The following is a 24,338-nucleotide window of genomic DNA, read 5'->3' as shown; positions in this document are numbered from 1 at the left end:
AATATTCAAAGAATTGGATTGGAGGGCTGAGGAGCTATCCAAGGCAAATCAGGTGGAAATGAGCAAAAACAAACACAGAATCTGTCACTACCTGATGTCTGAACTTATGCTAACAAGCACTAGCCTTTTGGGCATGGAAGACTGGAGCTTTGAGTGCTGGAGAGTGGCTCTGGAGTCAGACCATCAGGGTTCAAGTCGTAAACTGTACTTATTAGCTAGTTGTGCGGCCTTCAGCAAATTGCTTAACCTGAACCATTTTCTCCACTTGTTAAATGAGCACTCAACAACCTCAACTGAAAACACATTTAGCACAGTGCTAAGCATTTAGCACAGTGTCTGACATTAAGGGTTTGATGAATTATGGCAAATATTGCAATATTTAAAATCTTCATTTTAGCATCTACTGGAAATACAAGGATTAAGAGTTGAGTCAGGCTCCATGCATGAGGAAGCCTATATTCTCTGCTACTCCTTCTTCCTGTGCTTTTAACCCTTTCCCAGGGCATTGGGATCATGGAGACAGTTGCCAAAACAAGGCCCAGAGAACTTAGTCACACAGCAAGCTTATAGTTTAAGGAAATGCATGCTCAACATGGCTATAGAAATCAAGATGTAACTTTAAATTTTTTTTTTTTATTTTAGTTAGGCTCCACGTGTGGGGGTTGAACTCCTGATCCTAGATCAAGAGTCACATGCTGTACGGAATGGACTAAGCCAGCCAGGCACTCCCTTAACATGTAACTTTTAAAAGAAAGAAGTAACATCAGGTTTCCTTACTGTAGGCTTTTTGCTATTTCCAGAGTTTTTTCCTGACTTGTTAGATGTGTCTTAGGACCTTTTGCCTTAGAACCTAAGCCTTTTTGCTCCCTGACCGCAATGATCCCTTCCTCAAGCTCTCATCCACTGTAGAATAATATCCTGGCCACTTCTGGAAGGAGAAAGCTTTGGCCTATTCTTAGCTTAGTTTACATACACAATGGAGAATCTAAGCATTCTACCTAGAACAGAAGACCCTTACTCTACCCCCACCTCCACATACTGGCTCTGACAAACTATCTCAGGGCAAGTCAGTCTGTTCTTCAGAGTCTCTGCTCTTAACCAAAAAGGTTTTTTGGCAACTTACGGTCACCTTGTGCTGTTAACCTCCACAAAAGCCTGTTTAAAGTATATCAGTCTAAGATTTTTTTTTTTTTTTTAAATGTAAAGACTTAATGGCAGCTTCTGTTCCTCTCAAGCAATTCTCTCAAGCTGCCCAAAAGGTAGCCCATCTCACAAGTGGCCCTGAGATGCATGTTACAAGAATTTTATGACAGGAAATTAATTTCTGATCCCATGTTTTAATGCCTGAGGCATTCATGTTCTGCCATCTGGGACCTTGGGGCTGGAAAAGAATCCTAGAATGTCAAAATTTTAAGGAAATTTTTCAGAAGTAAATACAATCTAGTGATTTGCAAACTGCTCAAAAGAGCTACAGCCCCCCTTGCCCCCTCCCCCAATATATATGCTCATCCATCTACCCACTCACTCATTCTAGAACTGCCTATCTTTATGCATTAGGATTTAACAGCAATTTTTCTTTTAATGAAAAGGTTTTATAGTTGGAAGGTTTGAAAAACACTGATCTACTCCAAATCTCTCATTTTACCAAAGGGAAATTGAGACCCACAGTGGGAAAGTGGCTTGACCACCTGTCAGGAGAGCTGGGACTGGACCCAGAGTTCTGGTCCATTATTCCTCAGGCTTAGAATCAGCAAAACAGCCTCTCTTTGGCAAAGAGGGAGATGGTAGAGAAGGCAGGAACACCTGAAATGTGAGAAAGATCCTATCTGGTCTAGGCCTTTCCCTAGAATTTTTTGACTTTTTACTCAAGTGGGGTTAGGTAGATGCCTCCTGTCCTATAGAGGCTGCAGGCCCTAAGACCTCTGGCTTTAAACTGGGATGAGCTATCTCCTTGTGGGACTAAAAACAGTAATTGTAGGACATATACATGTAAAATGGATAAAGAGAACATCAACAAAAGGCCAACGGCTGAAGTCCAGGAGCCAGAATCATGAAGGGACAACCCTTCAGTCCTTACCTCTTGGTTCCTGGCAATAGGATGAGGCAGAGAGTGCCCGGGCTCAGGCTGTGGTAGAGCTTTCCTATCTTCCGGCCCCAGCGCCAGGCTGCTATCTTTGGGTGGTCCACCTTCAGAACCTACAATAAAAGTCATGTATTAACACTCAGCCAGAGTACCCTATGCTCACCTGTGGAGAGGCTGCAACTTTTCAGGGTTTGAACTGTGGGGTCCCAGGAAAGGCTCTACGGAAATCCTCTATCTGAAGCTAAAGCCCATACTTAAGGGTTCTTTGTCCATCCCTGCATCCCTAGTCCACAGGTCAGTTTAGTAGGAGTATTCTGTGTGGGTCTTCCAGGGCCCTGACTTTGGGGAACCACATCACTAACGAGAGGCCCAGACTAAGGAGTCTGGCTCCTGTCATGGAGTATCTTTGTGACCTGGGAAAGTCACTCACCAGCTCTGGCCTCTATTTCTTAAGTGTGGGAGATTAGACTAGGATAGAGTTCCCCAAACTTCAGCCATTCACCTTCTATCTTCACCCTTCTGCTTGTGTATCCGTCTAATATTTTTCTTTAACAGTGAGTCAGTTTGTTCCCTCACCTCATTGAAATAATTTATCTAGAAGTCACAGGTTCAGTGTGATTGCCGTATATACTTTAGTGTTAGAAAAACAAGATCTTAATATTTAAGTGGGGGGATAAAAAGTCCATCTATGACCACTAAAAATCATCTTGTATATGTAACTACACTTTGAGAAAAGCCTTGAATTACTAAAGACGTGCCCAGCTCTTTAACCTCCTCCTATGTTAGCAGGCCCTCAAAGTCCCTTGGAGAGCCATCTGGAGGATTAAAAGCCTGATTTTAGCAGGTATGGAGGAGGCAAAAGTGTAAGACATTTTGAAGAAAAATGTGTTTAGGTCTGGAGGAAGCTGGAGAATGAAATAAAACTAGTGCCAGGGAAGGAAAAAAAAAAAAAGCTCAAAGGCTTTAAGTGTCACTTGAGCTGGACTCCTAACTTCCGTAAACCTCAGAAGGCCAATCAATGCCTAGAGACAGTGAACCAAGACCGCTACCTTCCCCTCTGACCCCAGGATTCACTCACTCACTCACCTGTAAGGCCTGCTGCTCTGAAGGGGGAGGTATGACACGAACCCCTGGGGTCCTTCTTGATTCAGGAGGTATGCCCCTGAGCCAAGCATGGAGATGCCTGGGGGTTAAGGCATGCCTGCCTTTCAGCTTCCAGTCCTTGCCTTTGAGAATGTTGAGAGCCCTCTGGGCACTGCCAAAAGTTTTGAATTCTGAAAGCAAGAATACCCCCTTCTGTCATTAAGGGCCTTTATAAAGCCTGGTCCCCATGGTACCCATCCAGGTTGGAGCTTGCCAGGGCCAGGAGAGGGCAGAATCAGCTGCTGACCTGGTCCAGTCCCCTAGGAGGGCTTATTTGGTGAACATTTACCTTTTCTGACCTCACATTATCACCATCCCTAATCTCATTACCCCAAGATTACATTGCGTAGTTTAGACTTACTCAGGAAACAGTATTTTTTTTGCTTTCCACTTTTAAGATCTTTAGGCAAGATCACAGCTTCCAGGCCAAGGAAAATGTTGGACTGCTGCAGTAGGTGTTCTTTAAAGGTTTGGTTCACTCCAGACAGGTATATAGTACCTCGGTTCTCAGAATCTTGTTCTAGCTCCTTCACAAGAGTGCTAGAGTCAAGAGTGAGCTCTGTCACAGGCCTCTGCACCTAACCAAGAAAGATGTTATTAGTGGTAGCAAGTCACTACTTCAACTTCGAGGCCTATTATATACTAGCAAGTAACTTAATTCTGCAGTTTCCTTATCTATATAAAGAGGTTAATGATAAATGCTGCAGAGGACTATGGTAGAGACTTCTGTATTAGATAAATAATACATAAATGAAAATATTTTTGTGTAAATCTACTCTCCTCCCTTTCCTCCTCCCCCAAACACCCTGCAATGGAAATGAATTCCCTGATTTCTACCCCAATGAAATGATTTGCATAAGAAACTTAAAGACACCATTTGATCTCTTTAAATGGTAAAGGAAAGGGCAGCTATGGAAAAACATCCAGAATAAACCTTTTGAGGTCTAAGGAGTGATAAAGAGTACAAGGAAGATCCCATTGTAGCCAGGCTGATTATGACAAGAACAAAAGCTGTCATGTTTTACGGTCACTGCTAGAAGAATGCTGGGCTTGGCTGAAGGCTTTCCGTAACACAAAATCTTGTGTTTGTTGGGCCTCTTGAGGGCATTTCTCAAGGTGGTGTTATACACTAGGGTACTGTAAATACAGGTCATGCTAGGTCAGGGCTGATTGAAGGGTGCTGCTTTTTGCTTTCTCTGACCCCTACCTTGATGCAGGTACTTTCTACCAGAATGCCATCCAAGGATTCTATGGCCAGCTGGGCAGCTTCCAGAACTTCATACTGAATACACAGATGTGGCTGCAGAAAAAACAAGATTTTATCTTTGCTTTCTAGGCTCAAACTATTAAAGAAGGGACTGGGAAAGGGCCCTAAACTACTGGCCAGAGCCATCAGAATAAATGTTCTCTTTGCTGTGCTGGGCTAGACAGCGATCGCAGATCACCTTTAGGTAAAATCACCAAGGTTCGTTAAGTGATTTCTCAGACAATAAGTAACCTTTATTAGTCATTTAAAATTGAAGCCTTCTCTTCCTGGGTGGTATCAGCAAAGCACTAATAAATCTTTAGTACCCAACTTGCTTTTCATATTATGTATTATGAACCACTAAAGTCTTCATTGCAAGACTCTGCTTCACAGAGACCAATTTTGTCTTGTTAGCTTAATTTCACACAGGCACCTTTCATATAAGCTTGGGGAGGTTAAGTGCTTCCACTGGATAGGCTGCATCTTCAAATTGACTGCTTTTCTGCTTAATGATTGAGGTATAGCATCATCATGGAGATTAAAGTGCTCCCAGAGAAAAGCTTCATGATACTAATTTGACAAAAGAAAATAAAACAATTGGACTTTATCAGAATTAAGAAGTACATCAAAGGACACTATCAACAATGTCAGAAAGCAACCCTAAGAATGGGAGAAAATATTTGCAAATCACGTATCTAGTGTAGACTTGATATCTAGGGGCGCCCGGGTAGCTCCCTCAGTTTGGCATCCAACTCTTGATTTGGGCTCAGATCATGATTCCAGGGTCATGGGATCGATCCCTGCATCCTCTGTACTGAGCATGGAGCTTGCTTAAGATTCTCTCTGTCCCTTTGCCCACCCTGCTTGCAATTGTTCTCTCTCTCTCTCAAAAAAAAAAAGCATATCTAAAATACATAAACTGATAAAACTCAATAATAAAATATCAACCCAATTAAAAATGGGCAAAAGGACTTGAATAGATAATAGATATTTCTCCAAAGAAGACATATAAAAGAGAGATAGAAATGCAAAAGGGAGACAGAAAAAATAAGTGTCAGCTGGAATATGGAGAAACTGGAACCCTTGGCACTCGGAATGTAAAATGGTGGAGCCACCAGGGAAACCAGCATGGCAGTTCCTCAAAAAATTATACATAGAATTGTCAATTTTGGGTATATACCCACAAGAATTAAAAACAGATTTAAATAGATATTTGTACATCCATGTTCACAGAAACATTATTCAGAGTAGCCAAAAAAAGGAAACCATCCAGATGTCCATCAACAGATGAATGGATTAACAAAATGTAGTACATCCATACAATGGAATATTATTTAGCTTTGGAAGGAATGAGATTCTGAAACATGCTACATGGATGAACCTTGAAGACATCATGCTAAGTGAAATAAGCCAGAAACAAAAGGACAAGTACTGTATGAGTACACTTATGTGATGTATAACAGACTAGTCAAATTCATAAAAACAGCACAATAGTGGTTACCATGTCTGGGGGAGAAGGACTGGAATTCTTGTTTTTTTTTTTTTTTAATTTTTTTTTTAACGTTTATTTATTTTTGAGACAGAGAGAGACAGAGCATGAACGGGGGAGGGTCAGAGAGAGGGAGACACAGAATATGAAACAGGCTCCAGGCTCCGAGGTGTCAGCACAGAGCCCGACGCGGGGCTTGAACTCACGGACCGTGAGATCATGACCTGAGCCGAAGTCGGCCGCTTAACCGACTGAGCCACCAAGGCGCCCCTGGAATTCTTGTTTAATGGGCACAGAGTTTCAGTTCAGAGTGATGATGAAGTTCTAGATGCATTCCAAAACCCCCAGTAGATGCCTAAAACCAGAAATAGTACTGAACCCCTGTATATACTATGTCTTTTTCTACACATAAATATCTGTGATACAGTTTAACTTACAAAAGCACAGTAAAACATTAAAACAATAATAATAAAATATAACAATATACTGTAATAATGTTATGTGAATGTGGTCTCTGTCTCAAAATACTCTACTGTATTTATCCTTCTTATGATGTGAGACAATAAAATGCCTACTGGTTAAGATGAAGTGAGGTGAATAACTTCCACAGGCATTGTGAGGTAGTGTTAGGTTACTACTGATATTCTGACGATACATATGTCAGGAAGAAGATCAAGTACTTCTGGACTGTGGATAAGGAGGTACTACTGTACTTAGTAACACAGAACTGTACATTTCAAAACAACTAAAAAGGCAAATTTTATGTAGATTTTACCAAAAAGAAACAAAAATCAAGACTTCTAGCAAGAAATTACAGTCCCTTGACATATCCTTTTTATCCCTTAGGTTCATCTTTCCGGGGGATATTTCTATTTATATTTTTAGGTATAGGAAAGACATTAATAAAAGATTAGGAAAAAGCACATTTTAAATATCTAGGATTCTGTACTTAGATCACTTTGTAAGATAGATTTTTTTTTATTAAAAAAAATTTTTTTAATGTTTTATTTTTGAGAGACACAGAACGTGAGTGGGAGAGGGGTAGAGACAGAGGGAGACACAGAATCTGAAGCAGGCTCCAGGCTCTGAGCTGTCAGCACAGACCCCGATGTGGGGCTTGAACTCACGGACCACAAGATCGTGACCTGCGCTGAAGTCATGCTTAACCGACTGAGCCACCCAGGTGCCCCATGGAAGATGGTAGATTTCTTGATTCTCAAAACAAAACAAAAAAATCAGAGGGTTGGCAATACTAGGTACACATCCTTGTGGGTCAAGAACTGCTTCATCAGACAGAGCATGACTCATACTCCAGTTGGTGACAATCAAGCTCACATCAGTAACATTTGTTACCTGAATGGCCCCAGTAGACATCTGAATTTCCAACACTAATCCAAAGGTGAAAATCTAAGTTTTCCTGTTTCATTACCTGATGGGTTTCAAGAACAAGAGACATTGACCGGACTGGACCAAAGCTCTTAAAAAGCCTCTTCACAGCCCTGAGGTTGCAATTTTTGCTAAATGGCCCAGCATAAACAGTTGACATCTCTGTCCACTTGCTCCTCATCTATAAGAAAAACAATACAGCAAGGAGGTGAATGTGGTAAGAGAATTAAATCAAATCTAAAAAAATCGTGAGTCAAAACATGGGATAACTCTGATTCAAGAAATTTCTCAACACAAACACTTGCGAAATGCACAAAGATTTGTATACAAGGATTTCATGACCACACTATTTGGAATAGCAAAAATTTATAAAGCACAAATGATGAAAATAACAGGTATACAAATGGAATACTATACAGCCGTTAAAAACAAAGATTGTGTACTGACATGAAAAGATGTACATGATACACTTAAATGAAAAAGTAAAGTTGCATGATAGTATACATAGTCTGACTCCCATTTTTATAAAAATGTGTTTTCTAAAATATTAATACAAAGAAAATGGAGAAATATAGAGCAAACATAATAAAGTATGCATTATTTTCCTTTATGCAGAGAGATTATAACTCATTAAGTAAATCATCTAGCACAACTCATTTACTTACCCTCTTGTTCATCTCCTCAGTGAGTTTGTATGAAAAAGGTTCAAAAGAGAACTGGACGATGCTGAAGGGAAACAGAGGGATTTCCACTCTGGCCTGCTCAAGAACCTGCAGAGAACAGCAAAGCCTGGATGAGGCAGGAACCTAGTGGCTTCTAGAAGTGAGCCACAATATGAACAAGGTTGCCTTTTTTACCCATATTAAAAAGCAATATGGGGCTGACTTTAAGGTCTAGAAGAAAATGGTGACACCATACAACTTTCTAGAAAACAGTAAAGAGAATGATTAACATCACACAGGATTCATGCCTTTAGGATTACTAAGAAAAAGAGACTACTATAACCAAATTATCTCTAAGAAATAAGTTAAATTCCAACAGAGCTCCCACCATTTCATACTGTTAAAGCCTGTGAGTAAAGACAGCAAGGAGAGGAGGCTTAAAAGACTGGAAAGAAGTCAAGAGGCATGGAAGACTTAGATGAAGTACAAACAAAATCACCCCCAAAAAGAAAAAGCACAACTGAAAGCCAAAATAATGAACACATGTCACGAATTTGATATTTCACAACACTTGACTAAAGGGAAGAAGCTTGGCAGCCTCAGAGAAATGCTTTTGGGGAAGATAAGATCTATAGAGAAGAGGTAATACCTCCTTAGAGACACTGCAGTGAAGGGAAAGAAGGAAATAAGGGAGGAAATTAAGGATCCTGGCAGAAAGATAATAAGACTAATGCCACCCTCTCCCAAGAGTATTATAAACTCCTTATTCTTTCCAGCACAGTATCATCCTCAAAATAAGCACTTAAAAAAAAAAAAAAAAAAAAAGAGAGAGTGTGGCATCAGCAAAGTGCAATACAAGGAAGCTTCAGGCCCTTACTCTCCCACAAACACCAAGTTAGCAATATAGGCCAGAATACTTTTGTGTATTCTGTGAGAAACCAGTTGAGAAGCCACAGCATTTAGACCAACATAAAATCAAGAAAGGATTCTATGGAAAGGAGTAAGAAAATTTGTGGTGTTTTGCATGCTCATTCATACCCCTCCCCCCATCCAACCTAGCACAGTACAACTCAGAGGAAACCTCCCCACACTGGGAGATTCAACATTCTGGCTTGTCTTGAGGCTGCCTCAGGGACTAGTTTCTGTCTCACTTGACTCAAAGCACTGATGGTACTGGCAGCATTGTTTAGAAATTCCTGAAAAGGAGTGATGTCAGTAAGGTCATAAAGTAGGAAGCTTCAGGCCCTCATTCTTCCACAAAGACACCAAGTTAACAATAACAAAGAGACCAGAATACCTTTGCAAGAACTCTAGAAACCAGATGAGAAGCAACAGCACCAAGACCAACAAAAAACCCCAGGGGTTTCAGCAAAAGGGAAAGGAAAATATGCAGTTTTATGTGCCTACCTATGTTCCTCCCCATCCTAGGAAGGATCCACTGGAGATCCTCCCACTGGATGGAAATAAGAGTGCACTCTGCATCCAATTTTATGGCTAGTCTAGGGTCGCTGAGGGACTAGTTTCTGTCTCACCTGACGTAGAGAACTAACAGGACTAGGACTGGCAGCCTTGTTTGGAAGCCAGTGAAAGCAAATGCAATCAACATAGCACATTAGAGCCACAGTTTCATAGGCAGATGCCAAAGGGGGTAAGAGGTTATGAGAATTGAGAAGAAACAGACAAGCTCCTTAGGGAATCTGAGATAACTAAAAGTACCCACGTAAGCTCCGAGAAGACACATCCTCAAATTGGTTTCAGAGGTCCTGGAACCTGTACTAGGCTATTTACCGAAAGTCATCTGCTCCATTATGCCAAGCCATATGATGGCAGAGATAGTTGGTTCTTTTCCAAATGGTTAGATCTCAACAAAGAAGATCACAAGGCATACAAAAAATAGGGGGAAATGGCCCAAATGAACAAAATAAAATTCTAGAAACTAAACCTAAAGAAACACAGAATGAACTAAAAGAGAACAACACAGACAACTAATGGAAATGAGCAAAATGATGCATGAACAGTATGAGAATATCAACAAACAGCAGCCATAGGGGCGCCTGGGTGGCTCAGTGGGTTAAGCGTCCGACTTCGGCTCAGGTCACGATCTCACACTCCGTGAGTTCGAGCCCCGCGTCAGGCTCTGGGCCGATGGCTCAGAGCCTGGAGCCTGCTTCCGATTCTGTGTCTCCCTCTCTTTCTGCCCCTCCCCCGTTCATGCTCTGTCTTTCTCTGTCTCAAAAATAAATAAACGTTAAAAAAAAAAAAAAAAAAAAGAGCAGCCATAAAAAGTGAATGAAATTCTGGAGCTGGAAAACACAGTAAGTGAATTGAAAAATTCACTAAAGGAGTACAACATCAGTCTTGATTAGGCAGAAGAATGAATTAACAAATGTAAAGACAGATCATTTGAAATCATCAAGTCAGAGTAAAAAAAAAAGAAACAAACAGATCCTAAGATGGGACAATATCCAGAAGACCAATGTACATACAATGGAGTCCTGGAAGAAGAGAGAAAGGGACAGAGAGCTTATTTGAAGTAACAATGGCTGAAAACTTCCCAAATCTGAAAAAAAGAAATGGACCTTGAAATTCAAGAAGCTCAAAGAACTCCAACCAGGATAAATCTAATAAATCTAAAGAAACCCACACAAAGACATATTACAATCAAACTGTCAAAAGTAAAAATCAAAGACAGAATCTTGAGAACATCAAGAGAAAAGCAACTCCTTGCATAGGAGGGAACTTCCTTAAGTTTATCAGTGGATTTTTCAGCAGAAATCTTGCAGGCCAGCAGAGTGGTGTGATATATTCAAAGTGCTAAAGAAAAAAAAAAAAATCAAGAATACTGCAGCCAGCAGGACTCTGCTTCAAAAATGGAGGGAAAAAAAAAAAAAAAAGCTGACAGAATTCATTACAACTAGCCCTGATCTGCAGGAAAGGCTAAAGGGAGTCCTTCATGATGGAAGAACGTTAGACAGCAATAAGACGCCACATGAAAACAAAGTTTCCAGTAAAGGCAAACACGTGGTCAAATACAGTGACCTCTATTAAGGTAATCTTGGTGTATCAATTCACTTTTAATTCTTATTCAAAATTTAAGTGACAAAAACATAAAAAAATAACTATTCCTATGTTAATGAATATGTAATCTATATAGATGTGATTGACTAATTATTAAATGCATTCAATTAATCATTTTGAAACTCTTATTGGTAACTCTTCCTGTTTTTTTATTTTAATTTTTTAATTTGAATATAGCTGACATACAATGTTACATTAATTTCAGGTGTACAACATAAGTGATTCAACATCTCTATACATTATGCTACACTCACTACATTTATCACTGTACAATGCTAATACAATATCATTGGCTATATTCCCTATGCTACATCTTTTACATAAAGGTGCAATTTATAACATCGATAACATAAAATGGGGAGAGTGGAGCTTATAAAAGTAGAGTTTTTGTATGCAACTGAAATTAAGCTTTAAGATGTTTTAGGTAGTTGTAATAACTATAAACAAAATATTTATAGAATATACACAAAAGGAAATGATAAAGATATCAAAATATGTCACTACAAAAAAAAATCACAAAGGAAACAAAGGAAGACAGTAGAGAGGAAAAGAGGGACATGGCACTGGCATAAAGACAGACATCTAGAACAATGGAACAGAATAGAATTCAGAAGTAAAACCTTGAGTATATGGTCAAATGATCTTTGACAAAAGTATATAGTCTAACAAAATGGTACTGGGAAAACTGGATATCCATATGCTAAGGAGGGAAGTTGGAACCTTGCCTTACACCATCTATAAAAATTAACTTAAAATGGATTAAACACCCAAAGTAAGGTCCAGAACTATAAAACTCCTAGAAGAAAACATAGAGGAAAGTTTCATAATAATGGATTTGTCAATGATTTCCTGGGTATAACATCAAAAGCACAGGCCACAAAAGCAAAAATAGACAAATGGGACTACTTAGTTCCTTAAAACACACAATCAGCAGAGTGAAAAGGCAACCTATGGAATGAGAAAATGTTTGCGAATCATGTATCTGATGGGGAAGTAAACATATTGGAGATATATATATATATATATATATATATATATATATATATATATACACACACACACACACACACACACATATGTATATATGTATATGTACATATGTATATATGTATATGTATACATATATATGTATATACATACATACACACATGCGCGCGCACACGTAGGGGCACCTGGGTGGTTCAGTTGGTTGAGCGTCCGACTTCAGCTCAGGTCATGATCTTACAGCTTGTGAGTTCGAGCCCCACATCAGGCTCTGTGCTGACAACTCACAGCCTGGAGCCTGCTTCAGATTGTCTCTACCGCTCATGCTCTCTCTCTCTCAAATATAAATAAACATTAAAAAAAAATCCTAAAATGTTAACAACAAAAAAAAACAATTATAAACTGGGACTTCAAGGGGCACCTGGATGGCTCAGTCGGTTAGGTGTCCTACTTCAGCTCAGGTCATGATCTTGTGCGGTCTGTGAGGTTGAGCCCCGCATCAGGCCCTGTGTGGACAGCTTGGAGCATGGAGCCTGCTTCAGATTCTGTGTCTCCTTCTCTCTCTGCTACTCCCCCACTCATGCTCTATCTTTCTCCATCTCCCAAAAATAAATAAATGTTAAAAAAAAATTTTTTTTAAATGGGACTTCAATAGACATTTCTTAGAAGATTATATACAAGTGACAAAAGAAAAAATGTTCAACATCACTAATTATAAGATACAATGAGCTATAACTTCATACCCATTAGGATGGCTACTAATAAAAAAAGTAAAAGTGTTGGCAGAGCTGTGGAAAAGTTGGAACTCTTATGAACTCTGTTGGCAGGAGTGTAAAATGCCGCAACCACTATGGTGAGTGAACACTATAGGAGTTTCTCAAAAAATTAAAATCCCTTTAAAAAATAACTATTTAGGGGCACCTGGGTGGCTTAGTCGGTTAAGTGTCCAACTTCAGCTCAGGTCATGATCTCATGGCTTGTTGAGTTTGAGCCCTGCATCGGGCTCTGTGCTGACAGGTCAGCGCCTAGAGCTTGCTTCAGATTCTGTGTCTCTCTCTCTGCCCCTTCCTTGCTTGTACTCTCTCTCAAAAATAAACAAACATTAAACATAAATAAAAATAACTATTTAAAGTAAAATAATAACATGTAGAAGTAAAATGAATGATGACAACAACAGCATCATGCCAGGAGGGGAAAATGCAAATATACAATTATAAGGTTCTTGTATGTTGAGTAGTAGAAGATCACTTAAGGTAAATTGTGACAAGTTAAAGATATACTATAAATCCTAAAGCAACCACTAAAATAACACAACAGAGAGTCATAGTTAATACACTGCCAAAAGAGATAAAATGATCATAAAAAATACCACATTAACTCAAAGGAAAAAGAAGAAATAGGAAAAAAAAAAGAGATGGGACAAATAGAAAACACAGCAAGATAAGAGATTTAAACCTAACAATATCAATAGTCATATTAAATGCAAATAACCCTACTACACCACTTAAACAGAAACAATTACTGGATTGAACAAAAAAGCAAAGCCTAATTGATTATTACAAGAAACCCACTTTATTGTTTTATTTTTTTTAAACATAGATTTCTTAACTTATTTATTTACTTATTTACTTATTTTTTAGAGAGAGAGGTTCTTAAGCTGGCTCCATGCTCAGCTGGGATTGATGCAGGGCTCGATCCCATGACCCTGGGATCATGATCTGAGCCAAAATCTAGAGTCAGATACTGAGCCAGCCACCCAGGGACCCCAAAAAACCCACTTTAAATATAAAGATACAAATAGACTAATGCAAAATAAAAAATATGTACCATGACAACAGTAATCAAAAGGAAGCAGGAGGGGCTATATTAATATTAGACAAAGTATAAGTCAGAATAGAAAATGCTTCTGGGGATAAAGGCCTATTTGTAATGATAAAGGGGCCAATTCATCAGGAAGACATAATGCATAATGTTTATGGGTCTAATAGCAAAGCTTCATTATACACAAAGCAAAAATTAATGAGACTCCAAGAGTATACATACAAATCCACAGTTATAGTTGGGAGATTCCACCTCTCAATAAATTTAAAAGGATTCAAGTAATTGAAAGTACATTCTTGGATGACAGATAATTTAAGAAGTCAGTAATAGATCTCAGGAAGATACCTAATTATTAAATGGAAACTAAACAGTTGCAAATCAATGACCTCACCTAACACTGTTCTGGCTGCATTAGCCAAAGCATTTAGAAAAAAAAAAATTGGGGACATGAGAATTGGAAAAGGAGAAATAAAACTATGGTACATAAACACACTGGAGTATGGTGTAGCTATAATAAAGAATAAAGAAGATCCTCAACAAATTGATATGATTTCTAGGATATATTGTTAAGAAGAAAGAGCCAACTGCAAAAGAGCTTATACAGTATGTTAACTTCTGTGTAATAAAGAGAAATATTTGCTTTTCTTTACAAAAGAAAGGGGGGGGGAGTGAAGTATAAATGAGAAAATAACAAAGTTATTTACTTACATGAGGTAGTGGGAAGGATTAGGTAACAGAGATATGTAAGGGAATTCTACTTCTCTGAGTATATACTTTTTGGTAGTTTTGCCTTGGGAGGCACATTAATGTTCTACAGATCCCAAAAATAAATCAATAAAGATTCAAGAGGGAAAAAAGCCTAAAACTGAAAGCAAAATGAAACAATTGAACCAAACTATATTTTAAATACAGCTAACCTGTAGGTGAGAAAAACCAAGTAACTTATAAATGAAAAATATTCCAACTGAACACCCAATATTCAGTTGTAAATGGGGTGAAGCATAAGGAAGAGACTGAACTTCAAATTCTTAACTAATTCTACAGTGATTTGGGTGCAACAATTCTACAACTATTTTGGACATAGTTTAGGTTTGAGCAATGAGTAAATGTTGATGTTGTTGGGAGCCAATGTTCCCACACTGGATAAAGGGAGATTAAAATATAGAATGAGGAAAATCAAGGAACACCCCTATATGAAAAGGCTGAAATTAAAGGTATTCATATAGACACATGATTTCTAAAATATGTGTATGTGTATACATATATATGTGTGTGTGTATATGTATATACATATATATACATATATATATATATATATATACACACTTATATTTACATGTGTGTGTGTGTGCACACACATGTATGTATATCTATATGCATTTATTTCCTGTTGTCTGCTTTAAGGGTCTAGAAACAAAGACACCCCAGTAGCAATATGCATACCCAATGCCCAGATCTTGGTTTCTAATATCATGATGAAACTAAGTATCTTGTAACAAAAAGTGCTAAAAAAAAAAAAATTATGGGTGCATGTCACAAGGACAAAGAAGCCACTTTGAAGGGGCTACCATTAGCTAAATCTGGGAAGTCTGAAAACCAAAACAATGTAGTAAAATCATAAATTATAATTTATAATTAAACAGGAATCTATGAGTCCTGAACTAAACTGGAATCTGTGAGTCCACACTGAATGAATAAATAAATAAATAAATAAGGTAAAGGGAGGACTCTTGCTTATGGAATGCTGAGTAACAACTAGTAAGTATGAAGGAAATGCTAGAGTTGGAAACCACTGTACAACAGGTTAAGAATCATCAGTTTTTCAAAAAAGTATCTCCTCATATTACTTATTAGAAGTAAGGGACAAAATTAGTAAATCTACAGTGGAGATAGCAGACAACATCTTGCTAAGGTCATCAAAATAAACAGCACAAAAGAAACGACAGATGGGCAACATGTGCCTCTGATATGATACCCTGGAAAGTAAACATGACTTATAAGTAGTCTGGCAAAGAATGCATAACCTGTGTCTAATCATGGGGAAACACCACACAAACTCATAATTGAGGAACATTCTGGGTGAGGTGGTATGCAACACGTATTACTTAAAAACCACCACTGTCATGAAAAAAGAAAGGTTGAGGGATGTATTCAGATTAAGGGAAACTAAAAAGATAGGACAACTAAATGCAGTATGTGGCCCTGGAAGGGAAAAGAAATGCTAAAAGGCATTATTGGGTCAGCTAAAAACACTGAAATACAGATTAAAATAGAGAAAGGTACTGTGTTAATATTAAATTTACTGAAGTTTATTATGGTTATGTAAGAGAATATTTCTGTTTTCAGGAAATATACATTGAAGTATAGAGGGGGGAAGGGCCATGATATACACAACTTACACTCAAATAGTTTCAAAATTAAAATGTCATATAGAAAGAGGTAGAAAGAAATAGCAAGAGAGGATAAGCATGCCAGCATATACACACACAGAGCAAATGGGACAAAGTGCTAACAGAAGATGAATCCAGTTAGAAGGTATAGACCAACATTCACGTAAATCTTCTCTAAGTTTACAAAACTCTTTCCAAATAAAATTGAAAAAATATATATATATAGGTCTTCTGAACAAGATGATTTAAATTCATGTTGTGATATATCCCTTCTACTTTACACATACAGCAATAATAGAAAAAAATATAAGAGACAACCCAAAAAATACAGTCAGGTTAAAAACTAAGATAAACATCTCTATAAACCAGAAAAAGACCAGAAATACAAAGTGGTGTACAATGCCGAAGGTGGGCTCGGCAAGCAGACACTGTCAGCTGACAGTCCTGCTCCTGTGGGGCAACCGGAACACAACCTTCAAAGAGAAAGGAGGTCACTCACCTCTTTATTTGTAAGGCACTTAATAGTTTGACAGTTTCTGGAAGAAGAAAGTTCACTAGTTTCTGCTTCCCGGGTCAAGAAAAGGAGTTTCTGACCCATTAAGTCCAAGCATTCCAAAACACTGTAAAGAAGTTGAAGAGATCAAATTAAGAACCACCATTTTCCCTAACCTCAGTTATTTCTCTATACTTGTACTGTCAAATAAGGGAGCCACTAGCAACATGTGACTATTTTACTTAAAATTAATTAGTATTAAATAAATTTACAATTCAGTTCCTCAATTGCATTAATCACATGTACTGTACTGTGTGGACCTTACTGGACAGCAGAGATATACAACAATTCCATCACTGTAGAAATCATATTGGACAGTAGTGCTCTATATTTAAGGGAAGGAAGGATAAACAAAAATTCTCAATGTTTAGGTTATACTCTAAGGATCTGATACATTTATTATGGTGTGGTGACAAACTCCTTCTGAACCTGTTTTTCGTTTTCCTCTAACCTGGGCAATACCTCAAGGCTATCGGTGATTGTTGAAATTGAAATACCCACAAGTCTATCATCTCCCCTAATGCTACTTAGTTCATTTCAATATCTTTTTTTTTTTTTTTTTTTTTTTTTTTTTGTGAGACAGTTATTTTAATAGCAGTCACGAGATTTAGAAAATAATAATAATAGATGCTATTTAGGGTAGAAGGTGGTATTTTTCCCTCCATGGTTTTTGTGATGGAAGAATTTCTGTTACTCATACTATTGGTAAACATTTTTCAATAGACTTAACAAAAAACTCCAAGTTTTGTATGTCAGAAACCATATACTCTTTGTTCTTGTTTAGATCTGAAAAATATTACCTTGTGTTTGACTGCTGAACTACTTCTGCTGTATTTCTTGGCCCTTGGCCTGCTGCTAGCAATTCTTGGTGACTAGCTAGTGCCTCCAGATTTAGTTCTGCAATCTTTAAGAAAATAAAGTAGTAAAAACCATCTAATTTCCTGCAAAGCATTTGAGGTTTAAAAAAACAAAACAGCAAAAAAAAAAAAACCAAAAAAACAAAAAAACAAAAAAAAAAAAAACCAAAACATCCAAGAAAAACCCATTCAAGTGGTGTTCTTTGCTTCTGCAGACAGTGGCTTTGTCATTGCCACAGACCCAGGCTGGCTTCAATAGTTACCAGATTGTTTCTGGCTGCTTAGCCAAGAATGGCAATCTGTTACCAGCTGTTGGTGTTGTTATATGAATACAGAAAAGGGCCAAGTAGGGCTAAGTAAAAAGGGATGGCAATTTTGACTCATCACTGACCCCATGGAGTCAGTCATTTAAAATTTACTTCTTTATGAACATGCAACTTTTGTAAATGATAAAAGAATGGCTTTTACAGCAACATCAAAAAAGACCTTTTATTGGTTTAATACAAAATCAGTTTATTATTCTTCCATAAAGAGGGGAGACCACTTGGGAGTTGTGATGTAGAGAGTGAGATACAAACTATTATTTATATGTCCAATAAGGTATTTTAGAATGTCTTTCTACCACCGTGACACAAAATACTATTCTGGATGTTCATGGCTCTAAATGGACTACAATTTATTTCATAGTGCGGTCATGATAGAACATATGCAATGGGACAATCTAATAGGTTAGAATGTATTGTAATAAGGCCTGTCAGAAACTGTGTCTTCTTCAATGTCTCCCTTATGTGCTATTCTAACTTAGCACCCACTGAATTGCTACTGAAAAAATGGTAAGCTCCTCTCACCCCAAAGGAACAAAAGCCTATGTCGATTTTTTAATTATTACAATTATCAACATACAACAATCAACACCACATTATGGTGCTTAATATATTCAAGACACTATATTAACAGCTTTATAAAAGATATTTCATTTACCACCAACAACAAACTAGAGAAATGTGTTCCCATTTTACAGGTGTAGAAACTAAAGTTGTTCAAAGAAACTGACCCAATTGCAGGGCTTGAACTTACAACCCTGAGATCAAGACCTGAGCTGACATCAAGAGTCGGACACTTAACAGACTGAGCCACTGAGGTGCCCGTTAAGATTTTATTTTTATGTAATATCTACACTCAACATGGGGCTCAAACTCACAACCCTGAGATCAAGAGTCATGTGCTCTACTGAATGAGCCAGCCAGGGGCCTCTATCCTATATTTAAAAACAGATTAAGTCCAACTTCAGAGACCACATACTTATCTACTACATTATGCTAGTAATATAGGCCTTAATTCTGAATGCTCAGCTTGAATTACACTCCTATCTTTGTAAAGAAAGGTAACAACAGGGGATGGCAGTCTGTGACTATCTGTTCTAGTCCCATAATTTTAAGAAAAGTAAACACACAGGTCAAAGATACTAACCTTCTTTGGGCCATACTTAAGGAAATACCGAGCCAATTCAAGGGTTGTTCTAGCATCTTCTGTGGCATCATGACCAAGCCTATCTGGACACTGTATATCCTTCCTGGAAAGTCAAGATAAAATTGACATACCTGGGACCATTTTTTAACGACAGGTTCTTTCAGCTACCTCAAATATTCTGGTTATATGTAAAATTTCAGCAATCTGATAATCAGATTTCATCATAACAATCAAGATTCCTTTATTCCTAAGTGCCATGAGAGTACCAGGAGTGAGAGGACTGACGATATACAACAATCAGAAATGGCTCTGTTTACAGCAAGCATATTATCTGGACATTAGGCTACCCAATAAAATCTCTGACCATGCCCCAGCCAACCCCTTGTCTCATTTTTTTGATGTAATCATTTTTTAAAGTTAACTTTCAGAAATGTTTTATTTGCATGCAAGTGTCTATATGTATTTATAGGTCCATACATCTTTTCTGATTCATTTTTAAAAACCTTTAAAAAGTATATATATTTGTGTCTATAGATACATCTAAATCTAATCTATATCATATTGATATCTGGGGATATACAGATCTTGTTCTGCATCTCCATTTTATCCTCAGTAATATCTTAAGAGTTTTTCTTACTAGCACATATATAGATTCATCACGTTCTCTTAACAATAATGAAGTATTCAATAATACAGATAAATGTAATTTATTTAACCAGTACTACAGAATATTTGCAGGGTTTTTGGCTATTTTAAACCATACTATAATGAACATCTTTGTACACATGTGCTTGTACATTTAATATAGGAACATTATGTTTTCAAATTCTGATTAACTTTTCTGCCCCTCCCTGTCCCGATCTATCCATTAAACCTCAGCTGTGAATGTAAACCCCTTTTTGTATTCCCACGATTTTTCCATTTGTTAGTCATACTTCTCTGGAATTAGCATCCCAGGATTCATAAGAAATGAAAAGAATAATGTCTACAGACTAAGAAGAAGAGCAGAGATCCTCAATTTTGCCATTTGCATTAAATAAGATAGTATATGTTAACTTATATGTGACTTATCAGGACAATATTATAAGATGCAAACAACCTACCCCAAAATAGCTTTGGCTAAGAACTTTAGCTTAAATCTTCTGCCCTGCTCTCTGACATAAAGCAATGATGTATCAATAACATATGGATGTATCATCTGAGGAGGAAAGAGAATAGAATGAGTAGCATCCTATGCTAAAGTAAAAAACAACTGGGCTGGGGGACAGAAGAACCCAAGACTTTAGATTTGAGATGAGTGGAACAGGCATATAAACTGGAAAAACTAAGTTCTAAATCAGATACTCACTTTTAGCGCTCTGAGATCCAAGCCTAATGAATGGCCCACTAACACAGCATCAGGAGGAAGCAGTGCTTTTAACTGTCTCTGTACATCTTTGAGTTTGGTTGTCACTGGGTTAAGAATCTTCTTTGTAATTCCTGAAAAGCTTTCAATGAAAAAAGAGAAATGGACAGGTCAGGATATTAATAAGGTTTCCTCCTTGAAAAGTCATTTCAAAAAGAGGATTTTTAAAAATTAATATGTGCTAACTGTAAAAAGGCTGAAAATACAAATAAACAAAGAGGAAACTTAAAATGACCAATAATCTTACCACCCAGAGATCACTTTTTACATTTTAGTAAATATCCTTTCATACTTTTGATACATATATTCATGTATATATTTCATTTATAAAAATTCAATCATAATGCATATTACTTTATAACATGATTTTATCATTTACTATATATCATTAACAAGTTTTCACATCAATTAACCTATTTTAACACATCCTTTTAAATGGTCACAGAGTATTCCATTATATGGATTTCACATATTTTAATCAATCCTCTACTATCATATGTTCCCATATATTTGAAATACTGTGACAAACAAACTTATACATACATCTTTGCCACAAATGACTGATGATACTAATTATCATGCCTCCTAATAGGACAATCTTTATCACTATCATGGCCTCTCTGTGCCTAAGTAAGCATCAATTTATAGATGCAACTTCAATGGGCAAAAAAGAGTAATGCTTTACTAGCTTTTTTTGCCTAATCATGATAAAATGTATATTCTAAAATTGCATGATAATCCTTAAAAAGGCAGACAAAAATTTTTGAGCTTCAAATTTCTTAGTTTTGTATTGGTTTTCAAGGTCAAGGCAGCTTAAGCTCTAAAAGCCTTTGATAAATAATGATTTGCAGGTTTTTCACATGAGGTCTTATTAGACAGCAAAGTTCCAGCTGTTTGGCAGTTGCTAGATCATGATTACAACCGGAGACTCTAGACAAGGAAAATATTGTGCTTCCTTAAGGTCACAGGAAGATTAGAGAGCAAGAAGGGTTAAGAGCTATATACAGACATTGTGCAATTTCAGTATTAAAATTTACACCTGTGGTACCCCAGCTTTGTCTTTCATAATATAGATGTAGATAATACCTAACTAAACAGAAACTACAAACTATTCGTGTTTTCACATTCCACTCTAGTCTGCCAGTTCAAGGGAGAGCAGAAGGCAAGGTGAAAAATACCTGGTAAGGTAGTCCAGAACCTTGTTGTCAGGTTTAACAAGTTCATCCATAACACAGCAGCCTCCTTCAGCAACCAGTGAGATGCGTGTTAGCTCCCTCCCCTTGGATGTGAGGCACTGAAAGACCAGGCCAGAGTCAGACTGCTGAACGGTGGAAGCTCTTGCTTCCTCTCATTATTCAGACTACATCAACTGCTGTCGACTATAACCTACTGGGGACCCAACGACAATGGCACAGCCTTTTGCTAACTAGAGAATCCAGAATGAATGAAATTAAAGCTGGGCAGACTGCTGAACCTTTCATGTAAGGTAACCGATTCAGTTTAATTGCTCTGAAAAGGATGTGCTCAAGGAAGATGGATGGAAATAATACATCAGCCATCATTTTACCATTTATTGAGTGTTTTACATTCCAGTATTAGCTGAGTACCACTAGTAATTTAAAAAAAAATTTCCTAACGTTTATGTATTTTTGAGAGAGACACAGAGCGCAACCGGGGGAGGGGCAGACAGAGAGGGAGACATAGAATCCGAAGCAGGCTCCAGGCTCTGAGCTGTCAGCACAAAGCCTGATGTGGGGCTCGAACCTACAAACCACGAGATCATGACTGAGCTGAAGACAGACACTCAACTGACTGAGCCACCCAGGGGCCCCTGGATAGCACTAGTAATTTTAATTAGCATGCTCTATTATCATCTCATGCAATACTAAGCATTCTATACATACCACCTCATAATAACCCAATGAGGTACCTCTGTTATTATCCCCACTTCAAAGAGAAGCTGAGCCTGAGAGAGGTTAGGGATTTGTCCAAGCTGACAAAGCCATTAACAGGCAAGGCCAGCATATACACACCCTGATATGAGACTCTAAAATTTTAGCTCTTGGCCACTTTGTTCAGAAATGAGAGACTGTTACCTGAGTACTAAGTGAGAGAGGATGCCCTGTCTTTGAAAGGAGACTTACTAATTAGACAAAGTGAAACACAAAGGGAGCTTGAGACAAATCCTACTTCTGATCTTAAATGTGTAACACTAAGCCAAACCAGTGGTAGCTGAGGCAATCCTTAGGGGAACAAAATACTTGTTCAAAAGACAGAAGGAGTAAACTTCTGGTAATGTATAGAGATCTGGTTAAACATAACAACTAGTTAGAAAACTTAAGTGATATTTATTCTTCATCCTGGAGCATATATCTAAGTTTTCTAAAATGTGAGTAAAAGTGCCTACTTTCAATTATTTAAACTGAATACTGGAATGAAATGGACTGATTCACTGGTACATTAGACTCAAGAAATCATCTTCTACTCTAGTTTGTAACACTCCAGTTGAAACATCAAAAGTAGTACTTACCATTTCACAGTTAAGTCCAAAGAGAGGACTGTTGTCTGTTATAGAACCATGACATTTGGTAGGTACAAAGTTTTCACAGTCCGGAAAACCTAGAAGGAAAAGAAATAAAATATTTGCCTTTAAAACTAGAGATGGTAAACATCACTCAGATTCATTCACCCAGGGAAAACTGAAATACTGTATTTGCTGGGCACCTTCTCTATGTTAGACACTCGAAATATAAAAAGAGACAACGTCTGTCCTCTAGTCTTTCTCCATCCACTAATTTTTTTATATTCTGGGGAAATACAGGCTGCTGTTATAGGGGATACTAGGGCCTGGACTTCTTGGCAATTATCAAATAACAATTTTTCCTTCTTATGAGAACAGAGATTTTAACTAAAATTTGGCTAAATCCAAAGTCAATGGACATTTTCATGTTAGGCATTGAGGGAGGATAAACAAAGTATGCAATAGTTGCATGTGGCATCTTTCTTTCCTAAATAAAGAAAAAGTAACAATAAGATTCCACCATACTAGAGATCTAAAAGGATTTTACTGTAGGCAGAGTGACATTCATCATGTGCACCCACGGACCGAACTCTACCCTTGAGACTTCTCTGAGATGCCTGCATTTTTCTGGAATCATAGAGTGAAAATTCTCTACAGAGGCCCAGAGCTATAGGCTTAAGGCACCCACTCCATCGTGTACCCTAACCAGGTGTCAATAACCAGGCATGTTCAGCTAAGAGGCCCCAAAGTGTTTGAACCAACAAAGATTCCTACCTGCAGACAGAGGCTAAAAAAATAAAAATACCTAGATCTTGTATGACAAGAAACAGAGGAGTCTGAGAGACTCTGACTAGTTTCTGTATCATGGTACCTTAAAATTTCCAACTAGTTACAATTAAAATAATTAAATATGATCTAGACCAGAAAAGAGAAGCATCCCCAAATTTGGGAGACTTTATACTTGCTGCCCAGATATTATCTATTTTATTAGTAGCAATAATAACAAAAAATAACTTCTTAAAAGCATCATGTGCCAGGCACCATGCTAAGCACTTTTCTGTACATTAACTCATTTAATCCCCATGGCAATCCATGATATGTGAACTATTAACTCCATTTTATAGATAGCATATGAAAAGCTGTTCAATATCATCAGCCATCAGAGAAATATAAATCAAAATCACGAGACACTGCTTTACACCACTATAATGGATATAATCAAAAAGACAGAATAACAACTGTTGGTATGG

General features: G+C 37.6%; 1 protein-coding gene across 4 annotated transcripts in view; it reads right to left on the bottom strand.

Moving 5' to 3' along the window:
* Window positions 1-24,338, bottom strand: part of REXO5 (RNA exonuclease 5) — a 37,988-nt gene that overhangs the window by 767 nt on the left and 12,883 nt on the right. Inside the window, exons 7-19 of one of the 4 annotated variants that reach the window (XM_053894435.1) lie at window positions 23,098-23,186; window positions 21,746-21,861; window positions 20,511-20,649; window positions 20,266-20,360; window positions 19,163-19,265; window positions 17,636-17,739; window positions 16,782-16,902; window positions 8,013-8,117; window positions 7,391-7,528; window positions 4,434-4,526; window positions 3,588-3,804; window positions 3,170-3,357; window positions 2,078-2,196 (exon numbers count right to left, since the gene is read on the bottom strand). In XM_053894435.1, coding sequence (XP_053750410.1) covers window positions 2,078-2,196; window positions 3,170-3,357; window positions 3,588-3,804; window positions 4,434-4,526; window positions 7,391-7,528; window positions 8,013-8,117; window positions 16,782-16,902; window positions 17,636-17,739; window positions 19,163-19,265; window positions 20,266-20,360; window positions 20,511-20,649; window positions 21,746-21,861; window positions 23,098-23,186 — 1,627 coding nt within the window. The remainder of the gene's footprint in view (window positions 1-2,077; window positions 2,197-3,169; window positions 3,358-3,587; window positions 3,805-4,433; window positions 4,527-7,390; window positions 7,529-8,012; window positions 8,118-16,781; window positions 16,903-17,635; window positions 17,740-19,162; window positions 19,266-20,265; window positions 20,361-20,510; window positions 20,650-21,745; window positions 21,862-23,097; window positions 23,187-24,338) is intronic. The other 3 variants (XM_053894437.1, XM_053894438.1, XM_053894436.1) reach the window with 3 other exon arrangements.

This window comes from Panthera pardus, unplaced genomic scaffold, assembly GCF_024362965.1.
Source record: "Panthera pardus isolate Hobbes unplaced genomic scaffold, ASM2436296v1 HiC_scaffold_5, whole genome shotgun sequence".
Taxonomy (NCBI): domain Eukaryota; kingdom Metazoa; phylum Chordata; class Mammalia; order Carnivora; family Felidae; genus Panthera; species Panthera pardus.
This window is presented reverse-complemented; position numbering and strand designations above follow the sequence as displayed.